The following is a 20,312-nucleotide window of genomic DNA, read 5'->3' as shown; positions in this document are numbered from 1 at the left end:
AACAGCAAATCAACATTTCCAGGACTACACTTGGCACTCCCTGAGATTTTGACCCCTTGATGTCTGCCAGGAATTGTTAGAGGTTGAGAGTGCCGCAGGATGTGGTAAGAGCCAGTATGGGTAATGAGGGAGGTTTTGGACCCCCCATGCCTTCACCACCACCCACTGCAGTCTGTCCTCCCATGGTCGGAGGTGGATCAGTGGCCATGCTGTTGTGCAGAAACTTGGTAGAAAAAAAATGGACCGTTTTTCATTGCTATCTTAATCTGATTTGCATTTGCCCTCTTTTCATAATGTCTGCTAGGCAAAACATAAATCCGGTAGTATCCGAGTCATGCCTTCAAAACCTTGTTACATTGGAATCAAAATTAGGCAAACTGTGTTTGCCCCTCCTGTCTACATATAGTTACAATATCACAGGATCCCTCCTGTCTACATATAGTTACAATATCACAGGATTTATCTGATATTAACATTCTGAAACATCATTATGCAGACAAAAGCTGCAATGAAGATAGACAATGGCTGAAATTAATCTATTCTTATGATGAATACTCTGATGAGAATGGGATATGGTTAAAAAAAATCAGACCATTCTTGTTACAATCTCATGGTTGCAGTCTTACAGTTCCCTGCATGTCCCATATACTCTGATCACATCATTTTAAAGTGTCAGGCAAACAAAGGATTTTACTTAGGTTTTGATATGAGTTCAAAAAACATTTGTTTTGACTTGAAAAAATGTTGCTCAAAAGGAATGAGAGGGATTAACCATGTATTTGGATTCACTAAATGTGTAAACCCAATTAGGAAAAGATTTTGGCAATTTTGTCTCAGTCAGTGGTGGCTTGCACTTATAAAAAGGCACTCACTAGATTTTTACTAAAGAAACACTTAGAATTAATTTTTGTTTTCGACTGTAACAGAACAAGCCATGGGTTATTTTAAGACATCTGAGTCTGTTACCAATTTATCTGCAACTGGAGTATACTTGTCACCCTGTCTTAATAATGACGATAATAAATTTTTTAAGAAGTGAGTTGAAGGTTAACTCATTTTTTCCTCCAAGGGCCTTTTTTTTTTTTTTTCCCCTAGGGTTTAAGCTAAATTAGGTTGTCTTCACCCATGCTCAGTCTTAACAGCAATGTGTTTCCATTCAGGGTTATGGACTGCCTTAGCTATCTTTACAAACTGTATGGACTGGAAAGCCTCTTCAAGCTACAAGTCTTTATCTACAGGTTTAATGGTTTGGCATTTCTGTACCTGCTGGGATGTATTTCAGTAGGAAATAGGTTGTGTTTTCCTGGGAACATGTGTGTCTCCTGGGTGCTAATGGGTTTCTGTGGGCTGTTTGCTTGCAGCGGCAGCGGCAGCGGACATGGCGTACCACCACATCCGCCCACCCATCGGGTACTCCATCCCCAAGCCCATCTCCACCCTGCTGATGAGAGGCTGGAACGCCTGTCCCGAGGTGAGTGTCCCCACCTTGCGCAGCCGGGAAGGCAGCAGGAAAACAGGTATTTCTGCTCTGGCCAACCATCTGTCTAACTTCACACGGCTTCCCAAAAGCCCCAGTTTCCGAGGCAAGTGCCATTGCAGAAAGCCCTGAGAGAGATAATGGTATATGTCAAGAAATATAGAAGAGTTGGTCAGTTGGGGAGGAAAGTAAGTTAATGTTTAGCCATTCAATGGAACTTTAATTATGTAACTTTGATGATGACTTGAGTTATTATTGAGTGAGTAGAAAAATACTTGCTGCTCTCAGAGTTTTGTAGGTATTTTCTACAAAATCTTGATTTTTTTCCACGTGAAAAATAAAATCTGTACCATCCCAAAGAGGAGCCAAGTTACCCTGGAAGTATATAAACTTCTGACTAATTTTATACCATGTCCTGAGGCTATTCCCTGATACACTAATAGGATACAAGCACAGGAGGTGTGTAGAAGACAGAATGACCTGAAGACAAACTGAAGTTCTCTCCCTGGCATTTTTGGCATATTGCTGTTCTGGAAACAGTTGGGGATAGGATCCTGTTTCTGAGAGAAACAGGGATCAATCTGGGGCCTCCTTCTTCATGGCAGCTGCTACTGGTTCATAATACCCAAAACTTCTCACTGTTTTTTGAGATTTTTTCCTAAGATGCTGTAAGATAAACTCTGCATACTGATCTTGTGTATTTGTGTTTCATGAAAAACTATTTTTATATATTTACTTATCACTGTGTTTCTTGCTTTTAAAACAATGTATTTTTCTCCTCTCAAACATAGAGTAGATAAGACCAGTGAGGACACGTTGCCTAGTCCAAGAGACTAGTCCTCATAAGGTGATCTTTTAGTGATCAATTTTCAGACCCACAGGTTTGGAAGTTAAGGAAATAAAGAGTTAAGAATATTTTGGATCTGCTCAGAACTCCTTCTGTGCTAAAATTTAGTTTCCAAGCAGCAGCTCTAGCAAACTGTTTGGAGAGCATGCAGTGACTGGTTATGGGATGGCCACCCAGGGATCTTAAAAGCAGTCTACCAGGCTGTGAATGGAAGGGCACCTTTCCTGGAGAGGTTCAAACATCAGTCCCTACCACCAGGAACTTAGCAGGTACCTGAACTTTCCAAGGGAAAGCAGGCCAGAAATCTTAGCGAGTGATGTGAGTTTAAGGTAGAATTTAATAGATGGAGGTATAAAAAAAGATTTTGTACTTTCCATCAAGCAAACAGTAATAAGCAAAGCACAGAAATTATTTTAAGAGCTTCAATGTGTACATTATAGAGAGCAGACAAGGTTTTGAGAGCTGTAAATGTAAATTTCTACATTAAATTAAATTCATGCTATTTGTTCCAGGTCATAAACACCACTGACTGCTCTGGTCAGTGAACTTTTCCTGGTTTAGCTTCCTCTCGCTTGTATTCTATGTTGTTCTGTTTGGCTCTGGCACAACCAGGTGTGGTTCCTGTCTGATTCTTCCCATTACAAAAACCACTATTCAGTTAATTGAGTAAAATTACTTGAGCAGAATTACCTTTGATTTTTTCCAATACTTTAATCAAACACTATTTTATCTTTTTGGACTTGTTGAAATTTCCCACCACAATGATGCTAATAACTTTCAGGAAAGCTGGGGCAGTTTGGCTGTAGATTTGAAGAAAGAAAAAGAGCACTGTCAGGATGGGTTTTTTCCCTCAGTTTCTTTTGCCTCCAAAGGTGATGCATTAGCATACTCCACAGTTGGTGGGTACAATAGGGCTTTTGTAGTTGAGTTCTCAGCTTCGTTTTTTCTGCAAGGAATTAAAGGCACCTCATTTTCTGCCTCAAAACTACTGTCTCCTAATTCTGGTAACAAAGCTTCTTCATGTTCTTCCAGTGGCATTTCAGCTTCTTCGTGTTCGTTGTTGTCTTGATAATGTTGATTGTTTTTAAAGTCTTGTAAATCCTGCGTGTCTTCTGTATGCACAGCACTGTTAATTTGAAGACTGGTATCACTGCCCAGTAATATATTTCCATTTTCTGTAGGACTGAGGATACTGGCTGTACTAGGTGTTACTTGGTACTATAGTGTTGGTATGTTTCGCTCTTCACATTATCCAAAATTTGTGGCATATTTTCTGTTTTAGTATCTGAGATTATTTATATGTCTGAAAAATAATGTTTTCAACTTCAATTCATTTTCATTAAGTGGCATTGTATTACCTCTTTTCTCTAGTTTTCTTCCACCTTCTCCAGTGTTATCAGTCCTGTTCAGGTTGTCTGCAATATCAATTTCTTCTTTTTACTTCTAGTTAACTGGCAGTTAACTAGAATACTCAAGTATAAACTTGGTGACTCTAACAGGGAACAGTATTCATTTGTGTTGAAATTGTACCACTCTTGGCAGAAACCTGGGCCACAGCAGCTGAATTACAAGGTTTGGAAGGGGCAGGCCTCCTTGTGTATGTTTTCATGTGCTTCCTAAATCCTTGACATTTCTACTATAGTTACATATTTGCTTAGAATTTTGCATTCCTGGTATTGTACTGTATTTTCAAAAACTAGTCCTCACTCTCTACCCAATTCAATGCTAGGATTTTTTCTTCTGAGCTCTTTCCCACTGCTGTCTCATTAGTGAGACCTGAAGAAGAATTGGCGTGTCTTTCCTTTTTTAAATGTCTCTGCAGATGTAGTCCTGTGGCCTCCATCACATCACCTTCATTTCCCTCTGTGGGAAATAAATTCTGCAATTCAGGATTGAAATTAGGAAGGAGACTTCTATCACTCTCAGGGGATGAGGACAGAGGTAAGGTGGTTTTGTTCTTTAGGACTTCTGCCTTCGGACCCTTCTTCCTTTTTATGTTGGAAATATTGTGGGAAGGATGATAAACATCCATTACTGAGACACTGCAGACTTCTGACAATTTTCTTGCGTCTAACACTATTCCTTATAATAACTGCACTTCCTGTGGTTTTGCTCCCAGGTGATGGCTGCTTGTCACAACATGCAGAGCAAGACTTTTGGAGTAAATTTCTTTTTCTTCATGAGTATGTGTCCTTATTAGTGATTGCACAAGATATTGCTTTATTTTTCCTTCTGCTTTCATCACTTGTATTTTCAAAGCCACTGACAGTTTCCTTGGGATTTCATTCAGCAATGCCTTGCGCTGGTGACTGATTTTCTATTCCAGCTGTTCACTACAGGACAGTCCACCTGGTTGGATTCTAATATTGGATGCAAATTAAATTTTATAGTCAACAAGTCATGTCCCCTTATTTTCATTTTACTTTTCCATTTGGCTTCATCTTCTCTCACCCAGTTTTGATTTCCAAGAAGATCCTGAATGGAGACTGTTTACCTTTCCTATTTATTGTTTCTGAACTCCTGTGTCTTCTAGTTTCATAAGCAATCATTTTGGTTTTGATGCCAATGTTTTGCGGTCATTTTTCCTGTGATCCTGTCTCATAGGAGCCAGTTGTAACACCCATCCCCTTTGCTAGCTTAGCCACATAAAAGCTACCAATTTTTTGCATTCATCCTCTCTTGACTCCAACTGGTCAGAGTAGCTCTTTGTCATTAAGTATTCTTCTGTTATTCTGTTACTGATTTTTGTTCTTCTCTTTCTCCACCTTTATGGTTTTTTTCCTCTAGAATAATTCTGGAACTTATCATGGTTCCTGTGTTTGCAGGTAAGACTGTTTCCTAGTAGCGAAGAAACATTTTTGTCTTTTTCTGGCAGTCCACATTGATTGCCACATTGTGATCTGCAAACTGGTAACGTTTTTTGCACACCATGTTCCTTTGATTCCATTGCACCAGAGATACTGGTGGTGGCTTGCAATGAAATGCTTTTGCATTTTTTTGCAAAAAAACTACTTTTTGCAGTTTTAAGCTGTCTTCTGGTATTGAAGGAGACTGCCATGGTTTAATTGTTAAACACTTTTGAAGTATCTCCTTTGCAAGGATTTCACATATTCTGCTAAATGTGTCATTCCCAATGTCTGCTCAACAATAAAATGGAATTTAGGACAAGGAGTATCATCATCATTATTATTATTTTTATTATTAAACCAATTAAATAGCTGTTTGGGATGCTTATCCAGGTAGTGCAAAAAAGCCTTTCTAGTTGCAGCATAACACCAACCTTTTAGCTAAAATCTTAACCCATGAAGGATAAGATGTTATCACCTTAGAGCACTGTGGCGACAACACTCTCATGTTATGGCCACATTTTATAATGCCCAATAAAGTTAACTGATTGAATTTTAAAGCCGTTCCTGCAATACAGAGGCATCAACATCACCAGAGGCCAGGACTGGGGGTGAGGTGGGTACAGGAATGCAGCATTTTAATCCCATTGCTGCCCAATGCGTAGAGGACTGCGTAAGGATGCATCATGATTCTGTTGGCTCATAATGGCTCTCACTATGACTGTGAGAATATTAGGTGTTCTCCAACAGTCCTGGACAAAGGTACTACATAGGGAAACCTATGAAGATTCAAGCTCATGAGAAAGCTTTGGCTAAATCTTTGCTTTATGTAGTTATTTAAATCAAACAATAAAGCTTGATCCATGAGATGGACTGAATGGGGGACAGATAAATTACATCAGAGCAGGTCTGTTCTATCTTCCATATAGCTCCCTTGGAATCTCTATTTGGGGGTTTTGAGGGGGTTGGGTTGTGGTTTTTTTCTCTGTAACTTTTTCCTACTTGCATCAGCCGCAGTCTTGAGGTGATGGATTGGACCAGCCTGGTATGGTCATTGGAAAGAAAGGGAATGACATCAAGGGCAACATTTTCAGAAAGGGCTGTGTCTCACCATAAAACAAAAAAAGATCTGGGAGCATAATCTGATTGAAAGGACTTGGACTCATAAGCACCAGATTTGTAAAAGACTTCTAGTCTGCAGCTGGATGGAGCAAGGCATTTATATTCTTTTTTTAAAAATCTCATTGTAAATGTTACACAGGTTTTTGACAAGATACTGCTGCATAAGTGCTTTTGGAAGCACAGCTCTCGTGGCAGGTGAGTGGCCACTGGTGACTCAGGCAGGACATAGCGCTGGGCACATTTCCCCTCTTCCTCTGCCGATGTAGCTCCAGGAGGGAGGGACGCCCTGTCCTGCTCCTCTGGCCCGCACACAGACTGGAGTGCCAAGAGGAAAGAGCTGCTGCTGGTGGTGGTGGTGCTGAGGAAGTCGTGGTCATAGGCTGGATGCTGTTGTGCTGCTCTGTGAAACCAGCACGGATAACCTGGAAGTGCTGAAGGATGGCAGGTGACAGTCAGATTGATACGGCACTCTGAAAAAGTGTGCAATGCAGTGAAAAGACTGCAAGAACAGTCTGTCTAGCTCTCTTCTTTTTATGTGGTGGCAAGATACAAACTTTTAAGAACAGTTTAACATTGGTACGATTTTCTTGAGAAGGGAACTTTCAGGGGGGATTTGCTCAGAGAAGGCAGAGCCTGTCTGGGGAGCAGGAGAGAACTAAGGAGCAACGCAGGAAGAGAGATGTAGAATGGAAGAAAGTCTCGCCTCCGAGATGGTGATGCAAACCAGATTTCTCTAGCAGAAATTGTTTTCACTAACATAAAACCTTGATTTTTAAACTGCCTTCAAATTCAAAGTAATGTCATTCAGTGTATTACCTGGGTTCCTTTTAAAAACACTTAAAAAAAAATTTTGCGTCTCCAGCAGAAGTTTCCCATCTACTCCATCATCCCCGTTACAAAACCAGGGCACGTTTCTTGCTTTCACTCTTAAGAAGGTAGAGGATCCACTTCATGATCCTTTCCACAGAGAGTATTGAAGAATGCTGTGATAGTATTGTATTATTCTAAGATAACCCCTCTAGTGTTAAAGTTCTTCAAATGCCACTATCCTCAATGGCATACTGTTACTTGGGAGTACTGTGCATGTGTGAGTAGTTTGAGACTGTGAGGGTTTTTTTAGAGATAACTTTGCTGATGATTAAAAGTATCCATCAGCTTTCTGAAGGATAGAATAGGAAAATCTTGAGTTTTGTACTGTTCCTCTGCTTTTCAGTCAAACAAAATATACTACTTTCCTGTCCCTACCTCATATTAGTCCAATATTATCTTCTATAGGTTTTACTTTTAACCTGACTGCAAGGTTAGGAAACCATGACAATCTCCTACTTGGACCTGGTCATCACTACTGTGGTTTTTTTTATAGCCATGTGTACCAGCATACAGGAGGTATAATGTGTCCCTGAATTTTGCTTATGGCCACTGATTTACTCAGCTATGTTCTCATTAAATGCATGACAATGGAAGACCAAACTCTGTTTTTCCTTCTGGATTTTGAATTTCATTCTGATTCTCACCTTACAGTCCTCTCTATTCCCTTCCAAAAGAAAATCCACCTTTACCAACCTCTGAAAGGTTATGCAGTGCTATAGTCTGTAAATCTTCCCACTGGCCCAGGACTGCTTGGGTTAGTAACAGCTCTGCAGAAATCCTCTTTCAGGACCTCTGCTTCATCATTCACAGGCACGTTTCTGTAAAGCTCTTGAGAGCACAACTCCATCAACCTGCACTTGAGGCATGCGAATGAGCCACTCTTCTTGTGATCAGTGTCCCTCCGAATGCTCCGAAGTGATGTCTGTAGGCATATGGACATTTTACTTGCCTTTAGCATTGCATAATGCCTATTTTCCTGTAGCAAGTCTCATGTTTCTTTGTCAGACCCAACAATAGACATGACTATTATTCCATTTTCCTGAGCTAAGCAGTGGTTACAGCATCCTGTAGTGAGATAATTTCTTGGCTCATGTTCACACTAGGATGCATCTGGAATCTTCTGATGCATGTTCATTTGTTCTACCTTGTTCAAGTTTCCAGGTAAAGAAGGCCAAGACTAGACAAGAGAGACCAACAACTCCTGTAATAAAAAGTTTAAAAGACAAAATTGCACACGTAAGCATATTGTTAGGAAAATATAAATTTCAAAATACTATGGTAGTTTTCTTGTGCTTTACAGTGGTTGGAAGTTGAGAGAGGATAATAAGATCAATTAAAGCCTTCTGCCATATTATCTCGCAGGTAGTACAAGGCACACGTACCTTGCAACACTGGATAATGTTTGGCCTGTTAGATGCAGAGTGGTGGTGACAGCTCTGCAGGCATAATCTGCAGCAGTACAGAGATCCCGTTAGTCCCTACATTTAATTACCTGATGATGACCCCTCAGACTTTCTTCAGATAATGATGCATTCTGAGTAACTGCATGTGAGAACAAGTTTGTTCACATGTAATTCAGGCCATTCATTGCCAAGATTCACACTTAGCTGAGTTGAGTTTATCATTAATGTATCTCTGCCTCCCGGCAGGGCTGTTGGCATTGTAGATGCCATAACAGTGGACCAGAATTTCCCTGCTGCTTTGAAGAATCACTCCACCAGAAAATTTCTTCACTATCTTGTAAAAATGATAGTTCTGATTACTGACACGTGGCTTAGTAGAACTGGCCTAGCCAAAGACAGGGAAGTGACATCCATAGAAGACAGTGCTCACTGGAAACACATGATGAGTGTAGAAGATGATAGATAAAATACTGTGCCTTTTGAAAACTCAGAACAGGTCTTGCAGTCTGTAGGGAGAGAGGGAGCAAGCCTCAGGGGTCACAGGCTGCAGGATCAGCAATAACAAATGCAAAGCCATTGTTAACCCAAGCAATAGGAAGACTTAAAAGAAGGTAAGAAAACAACCATTGGGCTCCAAGATGGGCTGGCATGTTTTGGTTTGCTTCCCAGCCGTCTTTGTCCAAGCACGAACTATACCTAACCTTTCTGAGCCTGAGAGCTAACATGAGCTCTCAGCCCTAGGTGATTTGGCTGCTGGCAGTGGTATGGCTGCAGGCAAAATTTTAAGCTATGAGATGAAAGAGAGTATATCAAGGATAGCTTTTGGCAGCTGTACAGAAATGAGGGTCAGCACACAGGAACAAGTGTTCCTGCACTTCAGTGGGAGAGGGAAATACAGGTGACAAGTGTGAAGTGTTATATGGGATTTGAGGAGAGAAAACACTGCAGCCACCTCAAGAAGCTAAAAGATGTGACAGTGACAGCTACGCACACTGCCTGGGCTGTCACATTCAAAACCAGGGCTGAATATTCAGCAGTGACTCAGATGGCCAATGCACTGACTGGGCAGTTGCACCGAGCTCCAAGCTGGGAAGCCACCTCTGCCAGGACTCAGGTCCTGTTTTTTTATCCTGCAGGGTCTTCCCATTTCCTGGAATTGCTCCTTTTTTGTCTGGGGCACAGAACATCCTCAAAATACCTCTGACTTGTTGTAAGCATCCCATAAGGGATGCTTAAGGTGTTAGTTTTTACAGGAGCAGCTGTAAAAGAGAAACAGGAACATGATTTACGAGTTGTAGAAATATTCTGGCTCTTGATCTCTGCTCCCTATTGTAGCTTTAATCCTAAAAAGATCACATTTATGATCTTTGGAACTGGCAAACCATGTTTTTTCACTTATTCCAATGCAAAGAAAGTGGTTCTTTTGGATTATTGGTAGAAAAAAATGTACTCATTGCTTTTTAATTTCTGAAATGCCAGGAAGGTGTCTGTTCCTTTAATTAATATTGCTTTATTCAAAGATTACTCCTACTATGTTGACAGTTCTCTAAATATCCAGTGGCAAATATGTTTTGGGTACTAAAACAACAAATACAGTCAGCTGTACATCTTTCCCAACGGCCTGGGGAGAGCTGTGCTTTGCAGAAGTCACCGTGTGGTGCCCTTGGGCTCAGTGTCTGCTGGGACAGCAGCAGAGAGGACCCCTCTCTGTGGCAGGGCCATTCCAGCCACGGCCTGGAGAACAGAGGACATGAGCATGTGGAGGGTCTCTCAGACGACCACATGTCAAAGCATTACCAGCTCCAGAGGTTACACCGACTCCTTCCATTTCCCCCCGAAACCTATGGATAGCTGTGATTGATTGGTAACGGTGTAGCCTGCTCCCAGGGTGAGACTTCAGGAATACATGGCAAGACCCTAGCAATTTTAAGGGCAGTCCCGTGGAGAGGATACTGCAGTGTGGGAAGGTGAGAAGGGGTAGCAGTAACAAAGTTCACACCCATGCTTCTTTGCCAGCCTCAGATGGCAAAAATGCTGTTGACCACAGTCCGTGAGGGAGCAGAGCAGGAGTTAGTGCTGTTCCCCAGTGGCTCCCTCTCTTCGTGCTGTGCTGCAGTCTCTCCATCAGTGCCCAGTTCCGTCAGTCTGTCCAGCTGCATTGCCCAGCTCACTGCCATAATCTCCATCTTGCATGGATTGAATTGTGGGGACACAGCCCTCCTCCAGCCTCCCGCTTCATCCAGGCACTTGATCATTTATCAGAAGCATCATGTAATTCTCCTGTGCATCTAACTATTAGATTACTTTTTTTGCTATGCCATGACATGACATATTAGTTTGAAAAACTGAAAGCCATCTGTTCTATTATATTTCAAAAATGACTGCATTGCTTATTATTATCATTGCTGTTGTTTTGGGATGTGTTTTTCATTGCTTAGGGAAGTGAGAAAGCAACAGCACTTAGAGCCAGGCAGGGTACAAGCCAATGATGTATGCATTTCACACGCACAGCTCACCCAGAGTGGCTCATTCTCATCAGCTACATCACTGCTAATCCTAAAATGGGCCTCTCCTATTCCAGCTGTCTAAACTCTTTACAGGTCTTCCTATTGTTTCAATTTTCCCCCTATATGATATGGAATTTTAATTTTCAGGGGTTTAAAATAGTAAACACAATGAATATTTTTTCCCCAGCTGATACCCTGGGAATTTTCACGTGGGACTCTAATTAATGCTGATAAAGACAAACCTCATATACGTGTTAAAATTAATAAACTCTTCTTTAGGATAGAAAGTAACTGTACTGTGAATTTTTAAAATGTGTCTTGCATCTGCTGTAATTACTGTCTTTTGGAGCCCAGCAATGTCTGCAGGATAGGAGTCTGATTTAACAGGGAGTCACTGCAGTAAGGTTGTTGCTACGCCACCTTTCTCGCATGCTGCAATTTTGACTGGTTTTTATGGCTGGAGGAATCTGTCTTGATTATCCCAATTAACTCAGTAGCAGCAGTGTTAAAGAAAATAAAATACACAAGTGTTCCCTTCTGAGATTATAAAATGGTGGTTAAAGAAAGATTGTTTTATATTGGCTTTTGCAGTCTTGCTATTTCTGCACTAGAGGGAGCATCAACTAACTAAAGCAAGATTGCAAAAACACTATCATCCTCAAACTGGTAGCCTTTAGAGCCCGAGCAGGTTTTAATGGTGCTTGAGACCATCCATGGTAGAGGGACAACAGTGATCCTCCCCTAACTAGTCTTTATATCTCTGTCCTTATACTGAGGGTCAAATCTTCCAAAGTAGGGTTGATAACCAGCACTTTTCTGATGCTATGTCTCAGCTGTATCTCCTGACTGGATGGATACACATCTGTGTATTTGCACATGAAAATGCAGATATTGCAGTGTGTTGGCACCTGTGCTGGCTCTGCATCGGGGCTGTCTTACTGACTGTGTTACTGTTCTGGCATTTGTAGAGCATAAGAGTGATGGGTTTGTTCGTAACTTCTGGGCTTTGACAGTGTTCCTTGGTGATGGAAAATAGAAAGCAGCCAGACGAATGTCATCTCTATGAAGCATTTCTCACACAGAGGACTATGGAGATAGGTAGGTCCTTTATGTGCTTCTGTGTGTCAGCCAGGCAAGGGACCCTGGGTGCTCTTATAATGCCATCTTTGCATATGCTGCTGCAGCAATTGCACAGGTATTTTTGCACGTGGCTCTAAATTGTCTGAAAAGTCAAGAAATATACTCCAGAGGCTGGAAATTCAGTTTGCTTAGAAAACGTTCCACAAAGTGGATTAACTGCTTTAGGAAACACATTGCAGGGGTAGGCTTTTGGAAACTTTGGTTGGTTGGTTGGTTGGTTGGCTTCCTGGTGCTATTCTGGCATTCGAGGTCTTCATTGAACAATGTGGAAGTGTCATTTCTGAGGAATGGAACAGATTTTGGAACCTGTGTGATTTTCTGGTGTTACAGGAGGCCTTGTTTTGTATTACAGCTTCATATTACTGAACCAGATACTCTGACTTTGCGTTTCCTACTGGAAACAGAGTCCTGGATTTGTTCCCTGGAGTCACTTTTCTAGTTAGCCTAGCGTAGAAAAGCAGGTTATCATGTGCCTAAACCTGTCCTTGTCCTGGATACTTGAGAGCTTTCTTACCTGGTTTAGTGAACTAAAGCACATGCTCAAGTTCTCTACCAAGACAGGGGAAGAGGTTTGTGTGACTTTGGGCAGTGATTGACTGCAGTGAGCTTTGCCCCCTAACTGTATTCCTTACTGGTTATGTACATAATATATCAGTGTGAGAATTGCGGATAAAATGTATTCGCAATACAGGGCATAGCTAGTTTATTTCATCACTAGTTTATTTATTGTTATTAGTGTTTCCTGGATTCTTGAATATGCTCTTGTCTTTGCACTTTATCAGAGGGGCAGGGTGTTAGTTTGTTTTCCATGTAACTATAAAGTAGCTGCTAATAATCATCAGCATGTAACTCACATTCTGTTTAAATTTATTAATAAGATGTCATATTAACTTGTTGACTTAAGCAAGCACTATGTAATGGATATAGTCACTGTATCTTGTTAGCATTTCCACAGCTCATTTAGCCCCAATAAAAAGACACCATCTTTTCAGAATCCTAATGCACTTTGTTACTCAACAGTATCACTCCAACATAACTTAATCTTGCTAATGTTTTAGATGTGCATGATAGAATGATAAGGCAATCGATGGCTCAATCAGCCAGTGGATGGCTTGAACTTTGCAAAAAATGCAGGCAAAAACTTACTAAAATGAGCTTTATTAAAGGTGTTTTGCTACCATTCTCAGTAACAAAGGTTTTGAGTTACTTCTGAGAGCTTTGAAATAGTATCAGGAGGGCCACTGGGCAGAGAAAAATGAAGCAGTGTTATCACCCTCTTGTCAGCATTTGCAAGGTTTCCTGTGCAGTCAACAGCCTACCCTGAAACAGTCAATACAAATATACAATACTGCTGTAAATTCACTGCAGAGATTAACAAGTGATTCTTTCAAAGGGTCTCAGTTATCTAGTATGTATAATAATCCTTGACACAGTGACATCTCCTGAGCTTACCACTCAAGAGAAGGGACTGAATGCTATTAGTGAAACACCGTAACAAGCAGAATGAGCAAAATATCTAAAATAAAAAGCATCACCATATCAATATCCATTTTACAGCACCTCACTGTAGGTGCATAAACAAAGACATTTACGTAAAAGACGGGTTATTTGTTAGGGGAAAATGGGGAATTTGGGGGCTTCAACGAGTGTTCACAGGTCAGAATTCTCCAAGAGGTATGCTCAGTTGGAAAAAAAAAAAAACAAATGGCAGAAAATGGAATATATCTGTGTGGATTTTGCCTGATGTCTATGAAATGCCTCCAAATTTGAAAATTTATCCTTTTATTTGTCTTTAATTTTATTCAAGGTTCATCCCAGCTGAAAACTAGTTCCCATGTGTCATGTCACTGTTACTATTTATCAGGTACCTGAACATCTCTTTTCCAGAAACTTTTGAGAGTAGTTGTTTCCAAAGGCAAACTGTTGTCTAGAAAATTAGAGTGTCTCTTAAGCAGCATTTTTCATTAGCTATTTTAATTTGTAAGCTTTAATTAAAGTCAAAGTATTTGCCATAGTACCTGGGGCTTAGTTCTGTAAAGAAAATAAACATTGGTTTGATTTTATCAAGTACAACTCTAACGTTACATTGAGTTCTTCCATTGTCTCCAATGGACTAATCCAATGGGCTCTGATCAAGTTCCACTGAAGGCAACAGAGCTTATCACATGCAATAAATGCAGTATTTTTTGAACACTTTGTAGACTAGAGCTCAGGGATATTTTAATGTGGTCATACACTGCTTTATAACAGAATCCTTTATAAACGGAACCACCGAAGTCACCTCACAATCAAGTTTCCATCCAGTCATCAGATGGGATCTCCCTTCTTCCCACCAGCCTTCACCCAGCTAAAGAAGAGCCATTTATGAGGCCTCCTTGTCCCTGTGAAGGACTCTGTGGTTCAGAGGGTATATTTGCCGTGGTAGTTTTCCCCAGCACTTTCCTAGGTGTAAGTTACTCATAGCAGTGCTTACTGGAGCCTGAGATTCCTGTGGGAACAGTGTCTTTCCAAAGTGCTGTGCCAGTGTCCAGCTGGTGGCCAGAGTCAGGAGAAGGATGTGGACTGTCTCGCTGCCTTAAGCCACTGCCACAAGGAGCACATATCAGGCAGGACACTGCTGTGGACACGAATAAACACAATTTTCTCCCTCCCTTTCCTATGTAACTGCAGACAAGGACAAGTCTATGGAACTTAAAATGGACTGGTCATTTTCTTTCTAACCCTTTTGAGAAAGAAACGCATTTAACACCCATTTTGTTACTACACTTTCTCACAAAGGGCTAAAAGCTGAAGTCTTACTTGTGTGTATTATCCCTCTGCTATCACTCGTAGATGTGAGGGCTGCAGGACTTTGTCCTAAAGCTTTTAAATTACGCCTACTTCTTGCAGGCAATTTTGTTGAGGAGGATGTGGTGATGGGAATGAGGAGCTTGTTTAACAGTTACTTAATTAAGGTATTCCCAGTCCTCCTCTGTCAAACACCATTGTATGCAATGCTTTAGTTAAGCCTGAACTTCCCTGGGAAGACTGTGCTGTAAACTGGAACAGGGTATTGATCAGCAGTAACAAGAAGGAGGTGTATTTTTCATTCCCCTCAGCTGCCTGATCCTGTCCCTAGCATGGCCTCTGCAAACTCTTGTGCCACCTGAAGCACACAGAGATGGAGACACGTGTCCGGGAAAGGGTTGGGCAGGCGGTGGGGAGCAGCAGTGGAGCCAGTGCACATGGAGGGATGCAAGTACTCCAACGAGGGAAGGAAGAGGGTGGTCATAAGTGCAGTCTTGGCCAGGAGCTTGTCCGCTGCTCTTCACAGCTGTTGCTGGGTTCTAAGTCTTGTTTATGGGCAAAGAGGAAGCATACCTAATATATAAACAGAGCCAAGAATTTATTGTTAGTATTTGTTTAATCTTATGGTCTAGTCATTACTAGCTCAAATCTAATTGTTACAGAAAAAGAGAAAAATAATGCAGTCAAAGTTGTTATACCCCCCCCTCAGTTTCGTAGCTAGTACTGAACTTGCAGTTCCCATCAGATTCCCAAGCAGACTGAAAGCAATGCCATGAAATTCAGAGAAAGGGAGAGGAGCTGTGTTTCATCACATATCTATGAGTCAGTTTAATCACAGAAGATATGCCCCCCCTTCTATTTTTAACACAGCTCTGCTTTTTCTATTGTATTCACAGGGGAGACCAGAGTTTTCAGAAGTAGTCACAAAATTAGAAGAATGTCTGTGCAATATTGAGGTAAGGACCTTATTTCCACCACGGAGTGTCTGTGCGTGTGAGTTCAAGTGGGGAGAGCAGCAGCAGCTGAGGAAAGTGGTGGCTTTGGAGCCTGCAAGCTGCTTGAGCTGCTTCGTCCTATTGCTAGCCAACACACTGTATTTTTAAGGCACGTTGTCAACAGTGGTTTATACGGGTGCCAGGAGGAGGCAGGGACCAGATATTGCTGTGAGTGTCAGGAGCTACTCAGAGAGGTACACTGAAGAGAGAGCGTGACCAGTGCTGTGGGGATACACTTCGTAGTAGTCCTGGGCAGAATTTTTTACTCCCATTCATCCCATTCAAGACTGCTTGGTTTAAAAAGAAGAAAAGACAAACTGGCCAAGACCCTTGGGAGAAAGGTAAAAAGAGAAAACATAAGAAGGATAAATGCAAAGGCAATTCCTCCTTTGGACTGTGGCTATGACACAGATGGATGTATCAGCCTTCAGCCTTGTGTAAGGTAAGTGGTCAAAGAGAAAGTAAATGGCTCAGGGCTGCAATTCCTGAAATTATATTTTCTTGGTGTGTTTGTGTGTGTGTGTATGCATGTAAGAGGTTTGGGGTTTTTTTAAAACAAAACCACCAAAAAAACCAACCTCCTTTTAAAATGGATCGCTGCTCTTGAGCTTAAGGGTCAGAAAAGACACCCATAATCTATTACATTTCTTCATGCTCTGACTGCAGCTGGTTGCTCTATGCGTAGGTGGAAGCTTTTAAGTGTAAAAAAAAAAAGTGAAGCACTGTATCACAAGAAACTGTGTCATCTCATGGGAGACCTGACGTCTATGATACATAGGCAGCAGTGCATGCAGGAAGAAATCTGGGGCAAGAGCTTACATACAAAAGAAAAAAAAGAAAGCATTATTTAGCTGGGGAGTTATACCTAAGCTCCACTGTGCCCAGGGCAAAGCCTTGTTTGAGAGGGGTTTTGAGGAACAAGATCTCTAGTAAGTTAAGTACCACAGCCAATGAAGGATGAAGGTGGAGAGTTTTCTCTCTCCACCTCCCTCTATTTCTTCTCTTTTTTCTTCTCCTCTCTCAGCAAATAATTTCTGCTCCTTTTAAGTATCTCTGAAACCAGGAGTGGCAGGGACCTTTTGTGCCAGCAAGTCTAGGCCCCTGCTGCTGCAGGTTCTGGTGTTGTATGTATAAACACATATATTGATGTGCTAGCCCTGCATTGGCATTGCCCTGTCAGTCTGAATTCCTGCCCTGGGACACTCAGACAGGACTGCTGTGATCAGACAGCACTGCCACCTTTCTGGTCCAGATGGGAAAGTCACAGCCGGTGGCTCCCACCAGGGAGGCAGTGATGTCTCCCAGCTGCACAGTGGATGCTTGCAAGCCAAATAACTCATGGCTGAACTAAAGCATATCTTCTGGAAAGCCGTCCAACCCCAGCTTGAAAACCCCAGGTGATGATGAATTGACCGCTTTATTGGGCAGGCAGCAGCCAGTTCTCCTCAGCTGATCGAAGTCGGGAGGCACTGTTGTTTTCAGCCAAACTATAAAGGAAATGTGGGACACACAACTTAGGAGAAATAGCTGAGGAAAGACTCTTAAATGCGTAGTAACAGTGCCACCTTTTTTTTTTTTTTTAATCCAGTTAATGTCTCCAGCCTCCAGCAACAGCAGCGGTTCTCTGTCTCCCTCCTCATCTTCGGACTGTCTCCTTGCGCGAGGAGGTCCTGGCCGTAGTCACGTTGCAGCGCTACGTAGTCGGTTTGAATTGGAATATGCCTTGAATGCACGAGCTTACGCTGTCTGGTCACAGAGGTATGTGCCAGTCATTACAGGGCCAAGGAGAGCACTTACTTTGAAAGGGATAGTAAGCGTCGTCCTCAAGACTGCCCGGCTCACATGCCTAAAGCGGGCGTTCCCTGCAGCAGGGACTGTGCCTGACTAGGGGATGTGGCTGCCTGAGAAGCCGGTAGCAGAAACACACCCTGGGGCTGATCCACTGCCAGGGCCACCCCGGTAAAGCACTTCTGCAGTTTTGTCTTCTGTAACTGCTGTCTCACGGGGTGTTTGGGTTATCTGAATGCTGTGGAAGCCATCCTGCTGCCAAGACAACAGCTAAGCATTTGAATTTTTCACTATGAGTAACAAAAATAGTAGAAGATCAAGTCCTGCCGTGTATGGGCTCTACACACAGTACCACTGCTACATCACATGAAACAAAAGACTGATGACTGCCCACCCAAGGGGGCGGAGGTGAGTGGTCATTAGGTGGATGTACCTTCACTACCTGCCAGCAGGTCTGGGAAGGCCGGTGTTTATATCACAATGTGTTTTCAATTTGAAAAATTTTACTGAAGAAAAGCTAGAAGACACATTTTTCTTTGGAAAAAAAATAAAGAAAATAATATTCCAGTGTGTGGCATCAGTGACAAGATAGAAAACCCAGGTTAGTCCATGGGCAGCGTTTCAATACCAGATGATGTGGCTGGAGGCATCAGGTGGCACTGTGACAGAGAGCCTTACCAGCCTCCTTCATGGCATGGGCACTGTTCACATTTCAGGGAACTGCTCATATAGTTTGCTCATATAGTTACTTCTGCGAAGTATTGCTATTTAAGGGAGCTGACTCCTGCAGGAGGTTTGTTGTTGTTGACAGGCCAGTTTGTTATACTGGAGGCGGTATAACCTCTATGTATTGTCTGAAAAATAAAGGAGGCTGTGTTAGTGTGTCGCATCAAAATAGGAGGGCAGGATTTGCTAGCCCTCGTAAGGGGCCAGAGTTATCCAGTGAGCTCACCTCTCTCAGCAGAAATCTAAGCCCTGCAGAAATGTGATAAGTATATTTGCTGACTCGTATCACAAGCATGGCTTGTTATCTCTGCCAAAATACAAGGCAGACATGTCGTTCTGATTAGGAGGAATAGGGCACACTTAGGAAAACCCAGCTGAAAATCCTAGAAATAAGCAAATTTGGGAAGAAAGGTCACACTGAAATGCCATTCTGATTATTATGTACGAGAAAGTTTGTTTCCTGTTATATTTATAGTATATGTCCCATTTATGGAGTGCATAGCTTGTGTCTGAAAACTATTTTCTAACATGCCCTCACCTCTCTTAGATTCTTAGTAATTAGTGGAGTTTCTTTAATGAGAGGAAGTTTTATGGACAGGAAAAACACCCAGTTCCCTCACCATAAGAGCCTGTGCTGAAGATAAAACATGGGAGAGACTACTGGTCCCAGAGGCTGACTGTGGTAGAAAAGCAAAGTAATTGAAGAGGTGCCATTTTTTGATGTTACATTTCTCAGGTCTGTGCTTTAGTTTTTGTTTTTTTCATCTTGATCTGAAATTGTGATAAGATTAAATGAATGAAGTAGGCTGTGCTACTGGAAGATGGTGTTGCAGTACCAGGAGAGAGCACTGCCGGACTGGTGCTGTCACCTGCGCTCATCACAGATCCCAGGCTGCTGTCTGGGGAGGGCAGCAGGTGAAGAAGGGCAGGGACAGACAGACAGAAACCAGACTGTCCCAGCAGACACAGAGGCAGGAGATACAAATGCCAAGTCCCTTTTCCTTAAGGAAGAGGGAAAGGATCTCAGCCTCACAGAAATTTGTGGGAGTCAGCATTGCTAGGGCTGTTCCTACCAGAGTACATCCTAAAAATTGCATATCATTCAATTTATGACCATAGAAGTGTAAGAAGAACTCCTGATATTTTTTAAGGCAAAGTCACATGTGGGTTCTCTATATTATTGTACCACTAAGTTAATATTCGAGGCAGTCTACCCTGCCACTTGGGAGACCTGGTTTTGAGGGCAAATTTAGCAATCTCCTATCTCTATCCCATGGGGAGTGAGAGTACTGTGAAAATGAAATGGTGCTCTTAATCTCTGCCAGAAGAGCAGTGCACTCGGTCTAAACTTTACCCTTTAGCACCACTTAGCAGTCAGAAATAGTCATAGCAAAGCAAGCCATGCCCTCCTGATACATTCCTGTTAACCAGGATGCGGAAAGTCAGAAATACAGTCAGCTAAAATTGGGAGCTGGAATAGAGGAGCAAAATGAATCAATCCTTTGCCTGTTCGGGGGCTCGTATGGAGAGGCAGAAAGCAAACACCTGCAGACAGACACTGGAATCTTTTACATGAAAACATAGATCAGACCTGAAACGTTCATCTGGCAAAATGTGATATCCTATAAATTGCTTTGCTTTTGTCATACGCTGCTGGAGCAGGACATGGAGTTGGGCACTGATGTCAGGGTGAAGGCAATGTGAGCTAGACCTTCACTTTCCATAAAGGGCCAGATTTTGCTGTTGAATATAATAATTTGCATTAAAGGAATAAGAAAGTGACATATCTAGGTTAGTGTAGGCA

General features: G+C 42.0%; 1 protein-coding gene across 4 annotated transcripts in view; it reads left to right on the top strand.

The window, feature by feature from the left end:
* Positions 1 to 20,312, top strand: part of TNNI3K (TNNI3 interacting kinase) — a 90,940-nt gene that overhangs the window by 58,938 nt on the left and 11,690 nt on the right. For 3 of the 4 annotated variants that reach the window (XM_069788386.1, XM_069788385.1, XM_069788388.1), the window contains 3 exons: positions 1,362 to 1,471; positions 15,896 to 15,955; positions 17,583 to 17,752. In XM_069788386.1, coding sequence (XP_069644487.1) covers positions 1,362 to 1,471; positions 15,896 to 15,955; positions 17,583 to 17,752 — 340 coding nt within the window. Of the gene's footprint in view, positions 1 to 1,361; positions 1,472 to 4,146; positions 4,268 to 15,895; positions 15,956 to 17,582; positions 17,753 to 20,312 lie in introns of those variants that run through there. The other variant, XM_069788389.1, reaches the window with a different exon arrangement.

Source organism: Haliaeetus albicilla, chromosome 8 (genome assembly GCF_947461875.1).
Source record: "Haliaeetus albicilla chromosome 8, bHalAlb1.1, whole genome shotgun sequence".
Taxonomy (NCBI): Eukaryota; Metazoa; Chordata; class Aves; order Accipitriformes; family Accipitridae; genus Haliaeetus; species Haliaeetus albicilla.
The sequence above is the reverse complement of the archived record's forward strand: the minus strand, read 5'-3'. Positions and strand labels throughout refer to the sequence as shown.